The 19,096-nt window shown below is 38.3% G+C and overlaps 1 protein-coding gene across 2 annotated transcripts in view; it reads right to left on the reverse strand.

Annotated features, from left to right (window-relative positions):
* Positions 1-8,467, reverse strand: part of IQGAP2 (IQ motif containing GTPase activating protein 2) — a 139,590-nt gene extending 131,123 nt beyond the window's left edge. For both annotated transcript variants that reach the window (XM_081318729.1, XM_081318728.1), the window contains exon 1: positions 8,213-8,467. In XM_081318729.1, the coding sequence (XP_081174855.1) occupies positions 8,213-8,264 (52 nt within the window). In that variant the 5' untranslated portion in view covers positions 8,265-8,467. The remainder of the gene's footprint in view (positions 1-8,212) is intronic.
* Positions 8,468-19,096: the final 10,629 nt, after the last annotated feature.

Below are 19,096 nucleotides of genomic sequence, written 5' to 3' on the forward strand. Positions count from 1 at the left end.
GACCTAAAATCAACTTTCAATTTGGAGTGATACAAGGAAATAGAAACCTTGAGCTACATTTCATGAATATTTTTTTAATTTTTCAACATGGTCCTTTCCTTTGTACACGCTTGCTCAAGACTATTTTTTCATGGCTACAGACCACTTTGTTAGATATTGTTTTCATATGATGAGGAAGACTGTAAAGATTTATGGCATAAGAACTTTATATTTAATCTACCACAGACCTTTGATGTGTTTTGTTTTTCCAGAATTTTGTAATGTGTCATTTTATCTTGATTCTGTTTGTGAAAAACAATAGTAAACATTTGATATTTTCTACTCAAAGAAAACACACTAATTATGAATACAGGTGGAACTCATCCTTATATTAGAGTGAGGAAACTACTGTAAGGCATGGAGCATATTTTTTAAATTAGTTTCTGATTGGCTTTCCTTAATTTAGGAGAATTCTTTTCAGCACTTTATGTACACAAATGCATAAAAAAAACCAAGGTCAAATCTGGATCTCCTGACAATGTAATCTTGTCCATTCAGTTATCAACTCAGAGGCACATAAAGAAAGCTGCAGCTCAACAATGCCTTGGGTCCACTTTGGAGTACTCCCATATTGCATCAGAATTAATTACTAATTTAGATTCTAAGGATTAAGGTTAAATAAAAATTTACCATTCATTAACTCTGCCTTATGAGATGAATTAGATTGGCTAAGAAGACAAGTTACAAGAGTCATCAAGCCTACTCACTACAGAAAAACTAATATCTGTTTAAATTATGTTCTATAGAAACATGCTCTATTATATAATTATACTGAGAAATATTGGGTATTCTGGTCTATTACTGATATAAAAAGATAAATCAAGCTTTCAGAATTCTTTAACTTTTAAAGGCTATCTATATGCTCTTAAACCCACGCAAGTTTTTAAGCATTGCAATTATTCCTACTTTTCCATGTTCACTCAACACACATTTTAAATGCTGATATAAAGCTGCTTGTATCTAGAAGAAAGACTTCAGATTGTTATTAGAAACTGTAGTTCTACATTGGTGTAGTCCTCACTTACTGACAATTGGGCCCAGCAACTCCATCACTAAATGATGCAGTCATTAAGTGAAACATCATGACCATGCCAAACTTGCATCAATTCTGCTGAAGGTTAAGTGAATCACCCATGGTTATTAAGAGTGACACAGGACTGATTTGCAACTTAATGCCAGCTTCTCCATTGACTTTACTTGTCGAAATTTGGCTGCAACGCTCACAAATCACGATCATTTATACAAATATAATATAAATATAAATATAAATATGTGACCACATGGACAATTTAACCATTGTAAATTTGAATACCAGTTGTAAAACTACTTTTTCACTGCCTTTGTAAGTTTGAATGGTTGATAAATAGGATGGTCATTAACTGTGGGATATATTGATATCACTGCTGGGGTCGTCATATTTTGTTACTTTTTGTTGCCTGACATAAACTAAGGGTTATTAACTATATTGGACCATACTATAGTAACTCTAATCTGAAATAAAAATATGTACAATACATTTCACTGTTTTCAGTTTAGGTCTAATATATGGTACAAGAAGTAAAAGTAGAACGTATCTAGTGGTTGTCATGACATCTGCAGTTCAGAGACAACAAACTTACTTGAACTTCCTAACTGCAACACAGATCGAAACTTGCTCAGCACAATATGTAAATACAGACACTGATTTCAATGAGCCCAATTTTAATTTAATGGGTTGCATAGGACATTTTATGCTGACTTCAATCTGTACCTAGCACTGCTAGGGAAAGAGACTTGCTGCTTTATGCATCCTGAAAATTTCAAAACAGCATTTATTCACATCTGTCTCCAGACCTTGTTAAAAAAAAGTCTATTCACTAAGTAGAATGCATAAGTAAACAAAAGTTTACTTGGAATACCAAGTAAAAAGAATTTTAAAAGCCAAAATGTGTAGATTACCTTGCTGAAGAATATATAACCTTCAAAAACATAAATCTTGTCTTCAGAATCAAAAAATCATTCATCAATTTCAAGAATATCTTCCATGTAACTAAACCTAACAAGACAAGAAAAATTCCAGTGATGACTTGACCAAAATGTCAAAAACTAATGAGCAATTTTCAAGTTCTTCCTCGAGCCAGTGAAATAAAAACATAAAGAGTTTTATCACAATCTGAAACAGGGGTGTCAAACTGCCGGCTCATAGGCCAGATGCGTCATGACGAAATCGCAACTACCCCATTGCCAGCAATGGGGAAAAAGTTCCGATACGACATGTCTGATCCAGTTGGTTTCAAGCAGGGGCAATTTGCATACAGTTCCCCAGTCCCCCTATTCTTTTTTTTTCTTTTTTATAACCACAAAACAGTAAAATGTTATCTCTGAAATTCTACAACTACACATTAAGAAAACCAAGATCATGGCATCCGGCCCTCTCAATTCCTGGCAAATAGATGGGGAAGAAATGGAGGTAGTGACAGATTTTATTTTCCTGGGCTCCAAGATCACTGCAGATGGGGACTGTAGCCAAGAAATTAAAAGACGCTTGCTCCTGGGGAGGAAAGCAATGGCAAATCTAGACAGCACACTAAAAAGCAGAGACATCACCCTGCCAACAAAAGTGCGTATAGTCAAGGCTATGGTCTTCCCAGTTGCAATGTATGGCAGTGAAAGTTGGACCATAAAAAAGGCTGAGCACCAAAGAATTGAGGCCTTTGAACTATGGTGCTGGAGAAGACTCCTGTGAGTCCCTTGGACTGTAAGGCGATCAAACCGGTCAGTCCTAGAGGAGATCAACCCTGACTGCTCTTTAGAAGGCCAGATCCTGAAGCTAAAACTCAAATACGTTGTCCACCTAATGAGAAGGAAGGACTCACGGGAGAAGAGCCTAATGCTGGGAAAGATTGAGGGCAATAGAAGAAGGGGACGACAGAGAATGAGGTGGCTGCATGGAGTCACTGAAGCAGTAGGCGTGAGCTTAAATGGACTCCAGAAGATGGTAGAGGACAGGAAGGCCTGGAGGAACGTTGTCCATAGGGTCGCGATGGGTCGGACACAACTTCGCAGCTAACAACAACACATCAAAATTCAGTAGAATGCTTTTTTGAAGGGGTTTTTTTTACAATAATCTAAAGCAAAATGTATTATGTTGCCCAAGACTTAGTGTATTTATTTTGCTTTTTTAAAAAACAAAAAGTATGAAAAGATTAAAATTTCAGAGTTGTGTCATTGTCATACACATCCTGGCCTCTTTTTTCAAGTTTTGGCTGTAAAAAGGTTGCCTGACTGGTCCTTCTAAAGATTGTATATGGCCACCCTGAGAAAAATCTGGATATAAATGTAATAATTAAATAAATATGATCTGCTTGATATAAATTTACAGTTAAGTGTGACACCTAAATGTTCTCACCACAAAATCAGGCCATCCTGATAATGAACTTTATATCAAACAAATACACGTATAAAAAGAGTGAAGATTAGTATTAAATCTAGCTACCAAAATTATTGCAATCACTAGCTAGCTATAAATGTACATAGCAAGCAAACATGGTTTGTTTTTAAAAAGACATTCATTTAAATACAGTCCTGTTAAAACCATAATAATTATACAAAAATTAACTTACTCATTATGAAAAATCATAACCCTTTTACTTATAATCTCTGCAATTCCTCCACACAGGAAGTGTGTGTACATTCTACAAGTAGAAATTTAATCATGTGGCATGGGATATAATTCCTGTTACACTTTTAGATTCAAAACTTCATGCATGCAACCAGCTGCAAACAGTCAAGTGTAGTGAAATGCCCATTTAAAATGCAGTCTAAGAAAAGATGATACTTCAGCAGTAACTCAGTATGATGAAGTAAGCTCTTAAGAAAGTTTATAAAATTGATCAGTCACCCAACTTGTTTTTTAACTTTCATTATTTGACTTCAAGTCTCAGAAGATGGTAACCCTTACCCAACATTGTCTGAGCGTACATTCAGAGATAAGAAACTACCAGAAAATATCAAGGCTGTAGAGTAGATCAGAAGAAGTCAATAGCAAACTATTTCCATACTATTTCTAAGAAAACTACAGGGGCATAGTCCTCAATTTATGACAATTGCTGTAAGTTAGTATGGACATTCAGTGAGTCATGCCATGACCTGATTTGATTTTACAACCATGATAAGATGAGTTTTACAGGCTGGTAAACATAATTTCTAAGGCTGACTTAACATTGACCAACTGTTAAGCAACTGGTTATTAAGCGAGTCAACAAAGTCAAGAGCAGGGGTCGGCAACCTCGGCTCTTTTATGACTCGTGGACTTCAACTCCCAGAATTCCTGAGCCAGCATAGCTGGAGTTGAAGTCCACGAGTCATAAAAGAGCCGAGGTTGCCGATCCCTGGTCAAGAGGAACTGAACTCAACTGGAAGGAGACTTGACTTTTCTTTTGACTTCATGTTTCAAAGAATTTTAAAAAATACAATAAGATTATAAAGTCCATGACAGATTAATTATATTAAGTGGAATTGTTAGTTAATACCCTCTGAACTAAATACAGGGTTAAGCAGAACATGTCTAACAATCCTATAACCTTCTTTCTTTTGTTAACTCCATTTCGATTAACAGAAGTAATTAGATTGCCTCAAGCCCAAGTAGTAGAGAAAAGCAAAAACTTCAATTTAGAAAAGAATATAAATTAAAGCTAAATATGAAAAATAATTGAAATGATATTGTTCTAATGAGAAAATGTAGATTTAAGGATGCAGCTGTTTGTTATTAAGCCTCTGCTGAACTATTAAGTCTTTGGATAAGTGAGTTTACACCTGAGGTTAATACTTAAGTATTATAACATGTACTTGCAATATAAGAAAATAAACACAGTAAAAACTCGTTTTAACTAAACACTTGTGGAGATACCCATTATTCTCTAACTTCCAATAAATACGTAAGTATGCCACTGCATGGCATTAATGACATAACTGAGGCAATGGTATGATTATATATCTTATAAAATTAAGGTATAATACTGATGTGAAATAAAATCAATAAAAGTAAAATCAATGTAAAATTAATTGCATCATGTAGACCAGGGGTAGGCAACCTCGGCTCTTTTATGACTCATGGACTTCAACTCCCAGAATTCCTGAGCCAGCCAAGCTGGCTCAGGAATTCTGGGAGTTGACGTCCATGAGTCATAAAAGAGCCGAGGTTGCCTACCCCTGATGTAGACCATGGCTTTTCAACCAGTGGTATGGGTACCACCTGTGGTACATTGGCACCTGGCAGGTGGTACGCAACCATCCTAGAAAAGTGGTAGTGGGGGAGAGGAATGAGCTGAACCAGTGGCACCGCACAAGCCTGAGTGAGAGATGCAACCACCCAGCAGACGGGGTGGGGAGAATAAAAACCAAACACCTCCCCACCCCACCCCCGCTTCCAATCCTCAACAGAAATGCTCACAACAATGAAAACCGCGGACAGGAGGAAGAGCGCCGCTGGCTGTGCAGGCAGGTGTCTTGCTCGGCTGTGGCTTGGGGGGCACTTTTTCAGTGCCACTGTAATTTCAAACAGCCACTAAGCGAACTGTTGTAAGTCGAGGACTACTTGTACTTCATAATTTTTTCCTTTTTGTGCGGGGGGGGGGTGTGTCATCATGTTTTTGACACCTTGCAAGGCGACTGGTGGTACCTGGATGTTGCCATAACCTAAAAGTGGTACAATGGGTGAAAAGGTTGAAAAGCTCTGATGTAGACTACTTCAGATACAATTGATTGGTGGTGTGAGGGGGAGCCAAAGGGGAAACCTGGTCATGGCATCCAAATGTAGCTAAACCGAGGGTTGTAAAATGAAATACTCATTGTAATAGAATATTGAATTAAAGATTATCCTAATTTATATTTGTTGCCATTATATAATCTGCCTCCATTTCTTATTCAACTTGACTTACTTCCAAAAAAGATGAAGATAACTATGGTTTAGTGAATATGGCTCAATCTACTGGAATTACAGACCACAACTGCTAAATTCGTATCACAAGCTAAATTAAAAAGTGATTTGTTGGATTTTAACAGTGTGAAAGTCCAGTCTGGGTGTCTATAACCCAACTGCATCAGCACAGATTTCCCAAATGATTAGGAGGAAGAATAAATTACAGGAAAGTGAGGTATAAATCCAGAAGAAAATTATTTGAGCTTGTTATATGACTGCTTATAATATTTAAGAATAAATCCTTCATTTTTAATATCTGCAATATAGGATTCTTCTTTGCATGAGAGAATCATTTGATTCTCTTCACGCTATCTAATACATCTAAACTTAGCAAAATTAGTCAGATTCTACTCTTGAAACTGTTCCCAATCCTTGCCTTGCCAAACAAGAACTGTTTTCTCTGCTTTGCGTTACTGTCACCCTCAGAAAGGTATATCTTTTCCCAAACCACTTCCTGCTCGGTCTGAAGGACTCTGAACTTCTGTTACAGCATCACATGATTGCCCTTTGTGTAGGAAATGATTGTCAGAAGAAAAACAGCACATTCTTCAGCTGGAATTTTTAGACCTTTTGGGGACATGAGCAGTGGAACATGGTGGCATACTGCAGGAGGAAGAAGGGCTACCAAACCAATGTATCATTTTCCTGTAGTTGCCCAAAAAACAGTCAACCAACTTACAACAAGGAGCAAGTTCACAGAAGTCATTCAAAACACCAGAGCAGAGTTCACAAGATACAGCTTATTATTTCAAAGAGGCAAAAGAAAGGGTTTTTTTTCACTCAGGAAACCCACCTTCAACATAGTCTGCTGTTTCAGAATTTGTGTACAGGGCAAGCCAGCCCCTTGTAGGCTGCATCACCTGTACTTCCATTTCATGTGGATACTCAGGACTCACATAGGCCTAACAATTAAAATCATAGTGTTGGCGTCTTGGAATTTTAACTGCCCTTTTAAACCTTGCCAAGAGAGGTATATTGAACAGTACAGTACAAGTAATGGGAGTGGTCAAAGTACACAGTACTTGCTTATCTGTATCACAAGCTTAACAGTACATGCAAGTGTAGTTGGGTAAATATCTACAACAATAGGCAGACTCAAAGTAATCAAGTTATGACTCATTTCTGCTAAGTTACTCTGAAAACCAGCTAAAACACAAGCTGAAAGTCTTCAAAAACCTAATTTTCATTTACCCCAAGTCAAAAAAATATACAGGAAGAAAATGTCAGAAGGGACAATAAAAGCTTTTAAGAAAAGCTGTAAGTTTCCACTTTAAAAACAGTGAAACCAATACAACTTCCTTCATATAGGCATGACATTTTGAGAAGAACAAGGATTGCTGAGCTGAGCTCAGACAGTCCTTTTGAAAAATTGTTACAAGTACTGTACTTATAAATTTGTTTTGAAAAATAGATGTGCTTATTGTAAAGCATCCACAAATCAGGATGTTGTACAGAATCTGTGGCATTTTTTATTTAACACTGTTAGAGGATGCTAACTTGGGTATCTTGGATCTAAAATCCTATACTTGGGTACAAGTGTCCTTGAACTTCTCTTCAATGGGCTTTACCCCATCAACTGTTAATTAATCTTCTCTAAGAGCCAGAAAAGCTACCGCATAGATGCTGATCGTAGATGACATTTACCTCTGAATACTTAGGGAAACCCTACCTAAAAACCTCAATCTGTACAGCGGAACTATTACTTTCTGCCACCACCTCCCCCTCAAAGCTACAAGAGACATCTGGTTGAGAACGACTTTCCACATCCCCTTTCGAAGTATAAACTTCCTTCCGAAATAAACAGGCAAGAACCTTTCTGGGTCTCTCTTGCCGGATTCCAGGAATGTAATGTGGACCCCTTTATAAGTTATTTGCCGGCGTTCTTTGCAACTTCCAGCTGGAAGGAAGGAAGGGAGGGCGAAAGCCCATCCTCCAAACAACTCAGGTAACTCAAGCAGAAGCAGCGACAGGTGTTTCCGCCGTCCCTTCTACCGAGAACAGCGCCCCGCCGGGACGCCACCCGTCCCCGCGCGCACGTGCCCTCCCGTTTAGGGGGGAGGGGAGGGGAGGGGAGGGGAGGGAAGGGAGGGGGCCGCGCGCGCCCTCACCTGAGTGCATCCCGAGCCCCCGACAGAGGGGGGGGGGAAGAGGAAAGGGAAACAAGGTGAGGTTGGGCACTCCATTTTGGCGGCAACAAAACCCGAATGTACTCACAGCCATAGTGGGGTCTCTGCAAGGCCGGCGAAGAGGGCTCCTCATAATGCATTCTCTTCGGCGCAGCTGGGAGTTCTGTCCAAGCTGGAACAAACTTGGCGAAATCGCCGCCCCCGTACTCCTCGTTCCCGGAGGAGCACCGCTGCAATCTTTAAACGTCCTGTAACCGCCGCCGCCGCCGCCGCTGCTCTCCCAAATGCAGGAACACACACACACACACACGCACACACACGCACAGCAGGGGGAGTTGCCCGTTCCTGGCGTCTTCCGCAACAGCCCCAAGGCGGTCTCGCTCGTCGAAGCCGCTCTCGCAATCCCTGCCGACCGGAGGCGCGCGCGCGCGCGTCTCGCCGCGGCACGCTAAAGAAGTTTCGGGGCAGCTCCCGAGCCCTCCACAGGCCCTCTTGATCCGCTTCCCCGGCTCTTTTACCTGTCCTCCGTGCAAGCTGCGCCTTCTCGGGCTACGCCACGCCACGGGGGCAGCCGCCTCCCGCGCGCGCTCAGCTCTTTGCTGAGGGGGCCCCCCCCAAAGTGAACTCTTCCTCCACCCCCAGTTCGGCGCCTTCGCGCTTTCTCTCTCCCCAGCCCCGTTATTCATCGGAGGGGGGGGGGCGGTGGCTGAGGCTGCTCCACAGCGACCTCTGCTGCCCGCAACGGCGAGGCGAACGGGTGGGTCGAGCCCCTTCCTCTCCTCCGCTTGTAATCTGCATAGGCCAGGGGTCGGCAACCTCGGCTCTTTTATGACTCGTGGACTTCAACTCCCAGAATTCCTGAGCCAGCTATGCTGGCTCAGGAATTCTGGGAGTTGAAGTCCACGAGTCATAAAAGAGTCGAGGTTGCCGACCCCTGGCATAGGCGATCGCAGGAGGTCACGGCAGCTCTCGGCTTTCTGACTTCCTTTCCCTCGCCTCAGCTCGGCGGCCTGGCTTCTAAGGTTTGCATGCTGAGTAACACAGGGACACAAGGAAACAACATCATTAGGGTATTTCATCCCTAGTTCTGTCCCAGGCAGTTGCTCGGTTACAGAGAACTCCTCCTTTCGTCAGTGGACACCTTTCATAATCTGAAATTATTCACTGCCAGCGTTAAGACGACGTGTTCACGTAATTTGCATTGTGGCGGACATAAATTCACTACAGTTCAGTGCCAGAACGCTTTAAGTGTTGCTAAATGAACTTATCCCGCAACTGAAAAAGCGAGGCTGTATGTAACCTGGGGTCCCCTGAATGCCTTTCAAAAGGCAAACTGGACTGTTATTTTCCTTGGAGGAAGACGTTTCGCTATTGATTTAGGGTAAAACAAATGCTCACCAATCTTGACATGCCTCTGATCACAATCATGGCTTCGAAAGAATGTTCCAGTGATGCGTTTGATAACATCCATCCACCTAATCTGTGGTCTTCCCTTTCTTCTGCTTTCCTCAGATAAATCAAGCATAATTACCTATTCTAGTGCATCATAGATTCATCCACCCACACAGACCATATGTGATACCAATTTCCATAACTGCTGGCTAATTTGGCTATTAGCTGTGTATTTAGAAATGCTGGAAAATTAAACCCAGTACATCTGGAGGATATCAAATCAGACATTGAGAGTAAGGACTACTAAAATCAACAATACTGGTTTTTTTTCCAATAGACATATTTGATGTAGACTGCTGAGTACAAAAATATAATTATTTAGATCAGAAGGTATGTTTTTCATACCCGTTGTCATGTAATATAATGATATTAATTGCTTTTAGAAATTAAGCCAGAGTTTAGTTTTGATAAAATAATAATGTATGGTCCTCCCTGTAGAACAGTTCATAAGTTAGAATGATGTATCAGATTAATTAGCTATTCTTTTTGTTTATTTTGCTTTTGTTTGGCACTGGATTATATAATCTGGTTTGGACATCTAATCTGGCTAGTCATCTTTGATTTCTTAAGCATAGATAAAAGAATAAAAGAATAATTGGCTGATTCAATTTTTAAAAAAATATTAGGAAAACTAAAGCTCATATTATTGATTGGCATATTTGGCCCTCATGGAACCTTGAAATACTTCATTCTGTGAATGTTAAGAAACAAGAAACAGCTACTAGTTTGCAGATTAAATAGCTAGTGAATTATAATGAATTATCAAAATAAAATGAGATTACACTGTACCCATAGGGGAGCAGCTGAAGTTCATACAATAGTGCGTTGTTACACTGAATACAATCATGCTGCTGCCCAAACAGTAATGGTAGTGGTTTTAGGATTGCAGTTTAAGATTGATGGTAGAGTCAACCGTGTTAGAAAGAATCATCTAGAGAGATAAGATCAATGTACACACATTCTTGTTAACCAGACAAATGAGCTTTGCCTCTCATCTGAATAGAATATTTTATCACTCTTTCATAATTATTAACATCTGCCTTGTCCAAGTAAATTTTTCAGTTAGTTTTGAAAATGATTACTCAACAAGTATTTGAGTGGGAGGAGTTGAATCATCAATCCAAGAATAGAATTATAAGAAAAATATATTTGGAAACAAGAAAAAAAAAACAAGACAAAATGGACATGACATTCACATGATTTCTACATTCAAAGGGTTTTTTTAGTGTGACTAGCCACTCTCCAGAACTTAGTAAAAATCTGTACATAAGAGACAGGTTATAGTCTGCAGAATGATTTCCAGAGCTTGGGGCAGGAACTTAGCAGAATAGGCTATAGGCTTACTTTTTCAGAGGTTTTACCAGTGTATAAGGAGCAAAATGGAAAAGGCCAGCGTATAGCAGAATTTAATATGTGGCTAAAGGAGTGGTGTAAAGGAGAAGTCTTTGGTTATATTAGTCATGATGTCTGTAGCTGGTCCAATGAAAAAATGTATAAAAGAGATCGTCTGCATCCATCCAAGAAAGGGACTGAGTTACTTGGCAATAAAATCACAGCTTTTTTGGAGGAACATTTAAACTAAATAATGGGGATAGTGAGTTAATTGATACAGAACATCACTGTCCCCAGCAATCTAAGAAAATAGGGGAAGCCAGGCACCACACAAGTTATGCAGCAAGTAAACACAGGGTCAGTCATAAAGGACTCAAATGTCTATACACCAATGCACAGAGTATGAACAGTAAGCAGGGTGAACTAGAAATTCAGGTAAATGAGGGCAGATATGATATTGTTGCCATTACGGAAACATGGTGGGACGAAACCTACAAATGGAACACACAGCTAGAGGGATTTAAACTATTTAAAAGAAACAGACTAAACAAAAGAGGAGGAGGAGTTGCTCTCTATATAAGAAATAACTTTATCTCTACAGAAATAGAGCACAACAATGACGAAAACTGTAAACTTGAAAGCATTTGGGTCAATATAAAAGGGGGGAAAATGACATTGCCATAGGTGTATACTATAGGCCGCCCAACCAAGCAGAGGAAATAGATGAACTTTTTGCTAGTCAGCTAACTAAGGTATGTAAGAAGCACATCACAATAGTAATGGGGGACTTTAATTACCCTGATATCAACTGGGAGGCAAACTCTGCACCAAGTGGAAGATCAAACAGATGCCTGTCAAACCTAGCAGACAACTTTCTCTCCCAAAAAGTAGAGAAGGGAACTAGGGGATTAGCCATATTGGATTTAATTCTCACAAACAGGGATGAAATGATAGAAGGTGTCGAAGCCATAGGAACCTTGGGGGGAAGTGATCATGCAATATTGGAATTCAACATTCTGGAGACACAAGCAATAGAACACAGCCAAACTAGAGTCTTGGACTTTAAAAGAGATAATTTCAATAAACTTAGAGAGACCATGGGAAGAATTCCATGGATGAGAATCCTAAAGGGGAAAACAACTCAAGAAGCTTGGGAAATTTTAAAAAGTGAGATAATAAAGGCCCAGTCTAGTACAATACCAACAAAGAAGAAAAATAACAGCTTTCAAAAGAAACCAGCATGGCTGCATAAAGAACTCTCTGATAAATTGAAAGATAACAAGGACAAGTATAAGAATTGGAAAGAGGGGCACATAACTAAGTCAGAATATCAGCAAACAGCCCGTGCCTGCAAAGATGAAGTGAGGAAAGCTAAGGCTCAAAATGAACTAAGGCTTGCGACCAAAGTCAAAAATAACAAAAAATGCTTCTTTCAACATATAAAAAACAAGAAAAAAGTTAAGGAAATGATTGGCCCATTAGTGGGGGAAAGTGGCAAGAAGGTGACAAGCAATAGGGAGAAAGCAGAACTATTTAATTCGTTTTTTGCATCTGTCTTTACACAAAGGGAAAAAACAGTCCAACCTACCCAAACCAGTGCCATAAAAAACAGAATAGAAACGCAAGTTAAGATAGGCAAGAAAATGGTAAGTGAGCACCTGTCCAGCCTAGACAAGTTCAAATCACCAGGACCAGATGGATTACACCCCAAGGTTCTCAAGGAACTGGCAGACGTGATCTCAGAACCACTGAACTATATTTTTCAAAGATCCTGGAGCACTGGGGAACTACCAGAGGACTGGAAGAGAGCTGATGTAGTTCCCATCTTCAAAAAAGGGGAAAAAATAGATCCAGGAAACTACAGACCTATCAGCCTGACCTCAATACCTGGGAAGATTCTGGAAAAGATAATCAAACAACAAATCAGCAAACACCTTGATGCAAACAAAGTCATCACTAAAAGTCAACATGGGTTTCTCAAAAACAGATCATGCCAGACAAATCTTATTACATTCTTTGACCAAGTGACAAAACTAGTGGACCAGAGGAATGCTGTAGATATAATTTACTTGGACTTCAGTAAGGCATTTGATAAAGTAGATCACAACCTACTACTTGATAAGATAGAAAAATGTGGGTTAGATAGCATTACCACCAGATGGATTCATAGCTGGCTGACAGGCCGTACTCAGTGTGTGGTCCTCAATGGAACCGCATCTACATGGAAGGAAGCGTGTAGTGGGGTGCCCCAGGGCTCTGTTCTGGGCCCAGTGCTCTTCAATATCTTCATTAACGATTTGGATGAGGGGATAGATGGGGAACTCATCAAATTTGCAGACGACACCAAGCTGGCAGGAATAGCCAATACTCCAGAAGATAGGCTTAAGATACAGAAGGATCTGGACAGACTCAAACACTGGGCACTATCTAACAAAATGAAATCCAAAGGTGAAAAAAGTAAGGTTCTACATTTAGGCAGGAAAAATCAAATGCACAGGTATAGTATAGGTGGTACCTTGCTCAATAGTAGTAACTGTGAGAGGGATCTCGGAGTCTTAGTAGACAATCACTTCAATATGAGTCAGCAGTGTGCTGCAGCTGCCAAAAAAAGCCAACACAGTGCTAGGCTGCATTAACAGAGGGATAGAATCAAGATCAAGTGAAGTACTAATACCACTTTACAATGCTTTGGTAAGGCCACACCTGGAATACTGCATCCAGTTTTGGTCACCACAATGTAAAAAAGATGTTGAGACTCTAGAAAGGGTACAGAGAAGAACAACAAAGATGATTAGGGGGCTAGAGGCTAAAACATATAGGGAACTGTTGCTGGAATTGGGTATGTGTAGTTTAATGAAGAGAAGGGTGAGGGGTGACATGATAGCAGTGTTCCAATATCTCAGGGGCTACCACAAAGAAGAGGGAGTCAAGCTATTCTCCAAAGCACCTGAAAGCAGGACAAGAAGCAACGGATGGAAACTAGTCAAGGAGAGAAGCAACCTAGAACTAAGGAGAAACTTCCTGACAGTTAGAACAATTAACCAGTGGAACAACCTGCCTCCAGAGTTGGTGAATGCTCCAACACTGGAGGTTTTTAAGAAGAGACTGGACAGCCATTTGCCTGAAATGGTATAAGGTTTCCTGCCTGAGCAGGGGGTTGGACTAGATGACCTCCAAGGTCCTTTCCAACTTTATTATTATTATTATTATTATTATTATTATTATTATTATTATTATTATTATTATTATTACTGTAACCATTGAAAGTATTTGTAACAAGCCTTCACTATTTTCTGTGATCTGGACCCGAACCATAATCTCAATTTTAAACAAAATTGGGTGCTTGCTGCTTGAACAGAGGATCTTCAATATAGCTTTTCCACATATTTTAGCATACACCCACTTTCGTTTGAATGCAATACACATCGGGAGACAATGTACTGTTATATACTTTTGCAGGTAAAAACAGACAGATTTCAGCAAAAGATTGAATATTTCTTGCAGAAGAACATAGATCATAAAATGATCTTTAATCATGCCCATTCATCTAGGATTTTGATAAGATTTCTGAACTTCCATCTGTACTGCTGTGAATTAAACTAATTGAATGCATGCATATATGAATGGTTGTGCCTAAACCATATGACATTAGTATCTATGATAAACTCAACAACTGATGGTATAAGTCACTGTTACAATGGAAGCTGTCCCACGCAGAAGAGATGAAGGTTATTCAATATTGCGTTGGCTGGTTGCCAATTTTGCTCCTTCCATTTGTGTTAATGCTGTAATTCCTAGAATTTTCTGCCATTATGTTGCTCTGGTGATTCTAGAAGTTGCAGTCCTTAACATTCTTTGAGTGGAAATTTAAATTTTCTTAAACAGCTCAACATGTAGTTAATTCTTCATTCTGATCCTCTTGAGTCAATATAAATAAATCTATAAAATCACATTTGGTAGAATGTCTCAATAAGCTCCAAATATAAGTATACAATAGCAGAGTGTAATTTTGAGTCCAACAGACTTTGTACTGCCAGTCTACTGGATGATAGACTGATTTTCATAAGAATTTTCCTGCATGTACATTTTATTAAAATAATGCATATAAGTAATATCCACCCCTCTCCCAAACTTTAAACATAGTTTTTGTATGTCACTGCTGAAGAAACTTTTCAAAGTAAAATGATCTTGCTTCCTCTCATTTTTTTCAGAAACGTTATGAAACGCCAAAAGAGGAACTGAAATATATTTGAAAAAACTATAACCCAAAACACATATTATTTAAACAGAATTTTAAAATCTAAGACCCCAGAGATTTTGCATTTAGAAGTTACTTCTGGTTGAAATCCTTAAGTAATTTAAATAAGAATGAAACAAATGATGTAAGTTAATAGAAAAGTTTGTTGCTAACATTTCTCTGTGGTACTGCTTCCATTACAATACACTTGCTTTATTGTGCTAAAATTAGGTGCATTTGCATTTTAGAAATTCTTTTACTGTTTTAAAATAAATGTCTTCAAATAATATAAAATGAAAATGTTTTGCTTTAGTTTTTGCATAGGAGTAAAGCAGTGGCTTGCTACTGAAGTAATACCAGCTACTTAAGTAATACCAGCTACTTAAGTAATACCAGCTGCCTGCAATTATTGCAGGTTCGCGTCCCACCAGGCTCAAGGTTGACTCAGCCTTCCATCCTTCCGAGGTAGGTAAAATGAGGACCCAGATTGTTGGGGGCAATAAGCTGACTTTGTAATAATGCCGCTTGGGGGTGGTGGTGAAAGCCCTAATAAGCAGGCATATACATAGAATGAAGGCTATTGCTAAGCACATTTGATTTGTGCTTAGATTGTAAGCCGCCCTGAGTCTTCGGAGAAGGGCGGGATATAAATGGGATTAAAATAAAATAAATAAAAATTTGTTTGAAAGGGGTCAGACTTATTTTTTTGGGAATGGCTCTTTAACTTAATAATAACCTTCAGATATCAAAAAGAATTTCAGAAGCTTTTTGTCAAACAGTTAATTAAATCTAAGATTCAAAATAGGAAAAAATTGTTTTGCTACACAAATATTTATACAAATTACAAATTTATATTTTCAAATGTATTTATTGCTAACAGGCACAATTATGTCTTCTAACTAAGATAGATAGTGGTTTATTCAAAGCACTGTAGATAAATAAGCCATAGTTCAGCATAACCTGTACTAAATCAGTCAATATCCATAATGCTGATTTTTTTACTTACTCATGTAACAAAATGAAAGGCAAATTAAAATCCTCATATAAAATCATAGGTAGCCAAATTGTAATTTTTGTATTGCAGCATTTACTTGTTATTTGTTTGTTTGCTTCTGGTTGTCCTCCTGAGATGATCAAATTTAGCAATTTGGTAGTTTAATCTGCAAAGCTGGTCTTTGCATGATGCATATTCAATGAAAAGGCTTTTAAGAATATAGGAAATGGACATGAGCATTGAAAGATGGCATTATTTCATCTGACTCATTTCACATTTTCTCACATTAAAATTGCTATATTAAATTGCTCTAATTGAAGTGTATACAATCTGTCTGTGTAAGGAAGGAGAGAGGTCTGCTTCTGTTCTCTGACCTCCTTGTGAGGCAGGTTAGTGGGCAAAAGTTTTAAGCAATCTGGTGGCCTTGCTACTATTTCCCTTCTTATTCTAAAGAATCTTTAAAATAATTAATTAACCAATTTGATTTATACCCAACATTCAGGAGCTAAAGACAGCTTCACCACACTTGCTTCTCCTGTTTTTTTCTTGACAACAATAGCCCAGGCTGAGCTAAGAGGGGTTAGTAGCCCAAAGTCACCCAGTGAAATGCCACGGCTGATGGAAGACTCTACTAAACTGACTCTCAAGTTTTAGAAAACTAATAGTGCCTGAGAGTTTAGGGATGAAGTTTGTTCTTTATTTCCTCCTACATGAAAGAACAATCTCAGGCAAAAAAATATTAAAATATATTCCAACAGTCTGAAGTACAATTCAAATAACTTTTTACTCCCAAAACCTTTTTATTCAGAATTATTGCATGCTTATCTGGTATCTTCAAGCATGACATATAACAAGAAAAAATAGCTTCCATGCATTATAGAGAATATAATTTGCTTCTGCAACTCACTAGGCAGAAAGAATCAATAAGCCATGGATTATAGTTAGTGTTATGTGTATATTCAGTAATAGTTATGATTTATAGGTATGTATATCATACTAAGCTGAAAATAAACAAAATGTGTCCCGTTTTATATTTTGGAAGCTGCCTTATGAGTATTTAGCTTTAAAATACAGTATGAAAACTTTCTGAATAAAAATAATCTGACTCAACTTTAGAAACACCCAAAGGGAAAAAATAATTGTGTTATGACAGTCTTAAAGGTTTGGCTTGAAAGAAATCTTAATATTCTTAGACAATGCTTTATAAATCAAGCATAGAATTCTATGGCATGTACTCAACGTGTTACACAATTTTGCACACTGACCTCATTAGATTTAGCTGCTGCTGCTGCTGCTCAACATCTACCAACCTACTTGATCTTTCAACTAAATCTTTCCTTTTTGAATTTTTGGAACGGTACTAAAGTTGGTGTCAGTAGCGTATGAATCTTTGAAACAACAAAAACAACTAACACTTCTTGCATATATAAAAACAGAAATAAAATCAGTAAACTATTCCAACTATTCCAGCTCTATCAGATCATCAGACTGGTTCTCCTTGTAAAATTCAAATTGCCTGTAAAATTTAAAACTTTTTTCTAATATGTTTCCCAATTTATTTCACATTCACTCAATTACCAGTTTTATTCACCTTCTATTCTTCATAGTGGGTGAATTGCTTTGCAGTACCACCACAAGCCCAGTGCCTGTCTCCAGCTCTATGATTCCTGCATATTTCCCACTTATTAACTTTCTCCCATTACTACCTTCAAACCTTTTCTATCTCAATGTATTCTGTTATTACTAATTCATACTGGAAAAGTACTCATTGGCAATTAATCAAATCAAAGTCCTTATAATATCTGGCTCCCAAGCTATTGTATAATAAAAGCTGGGCCTAATACCTAGCTTCAAACCATGGTTTGTTATGATCCTTGATTTAATGTTTCAGTTGACATTACTTCATGTCTTGTATTATGGGTTGGACACACAATGGTTTATAAATCCAAATAACCCATATTAGGAATAGGACAATACATAACTTATGCTAGTGATTGGTTACAAGTTCACTATGCTATAAAGAATAGGGCCATTGAGATATGGATTACAATCTTCTGGATGACCACTAGATGGCAGTTAAAAGGTGGAGTTTTAGGTATCACTTTGCTTACACCTAGAGGTCACACATATAGCCAACTCACTATATGTGGGACAACAGAACCACTTACAGGTCACAAGTAGGACATAAAAAATGTATTAAAACATTGCTAATGTTTATATGAATTATCAGTATGTTATAACTTTGTTAGCTGAACATATGTAGGTATTGCATAAATAAATAATCCATTTCTATTCTTTGGTGCAGGGGTCAATAAAACTTCGAGTGAAAAAGACCCAGGGTGTAAAGGCAAGAATAGTGGAAATATGGGTGAAAATATGCAGATTTCTGAGCCACTCAGGATTGTTTGCCAAACCACAGCATAGAGTCAACTAAAGTTGAGAGCAAAAACATGCTGGAAAAATGGCTGACCCACACGCTAATTTTGATTTGGCTGTCCTGGAGATGTTTTTGAGTCACTTTATGATCAGGGAAAATTCATTCAGCCCATTTGCAAGAAGCCATAATTTGTTTCAGAGGGAAACAAAAATATATTTGGCTTAATAAATGTTTCAGCTGTGTATTCTCCTTTTCATCCATTCTTAATATGCAGGGAGTTTCATCATGTAGCTGAAAAAATGAATTAACTCATTTACAGAAAAATAGGGCCATATAAAGACAAAAGATCTGAAGAACATAGCCTGCAGGAATAATTCAGCTTCTGCCTTCAACAGTTTTGCTGCATTAAAATAACTGCAAAAAGAAAATTTTTGTGAGAACATATATGTAGAAGGGTTCATATAGTATGTACAGTATATGAGGATCAGATCTACACCATACAACTCTCATGTCCCAAAAGATTGCTGTAGTCATATAGAGAATGAATGAAATTTGAATCATAAACAAAGAACATGAAGGA

The sequence above is a fragment of the Vipera berus genome (genome assembly GCF_964194415.1).
Source record: "Vipera berus genome assembly, chromosome: 2".
NCBI classification, from domain to species: domain Eukaryota; kingdom Metazoa; phylum Chordata; class Lepidosauria; order Squamata; family Viperidae; genus Vipera; species Vipera berus.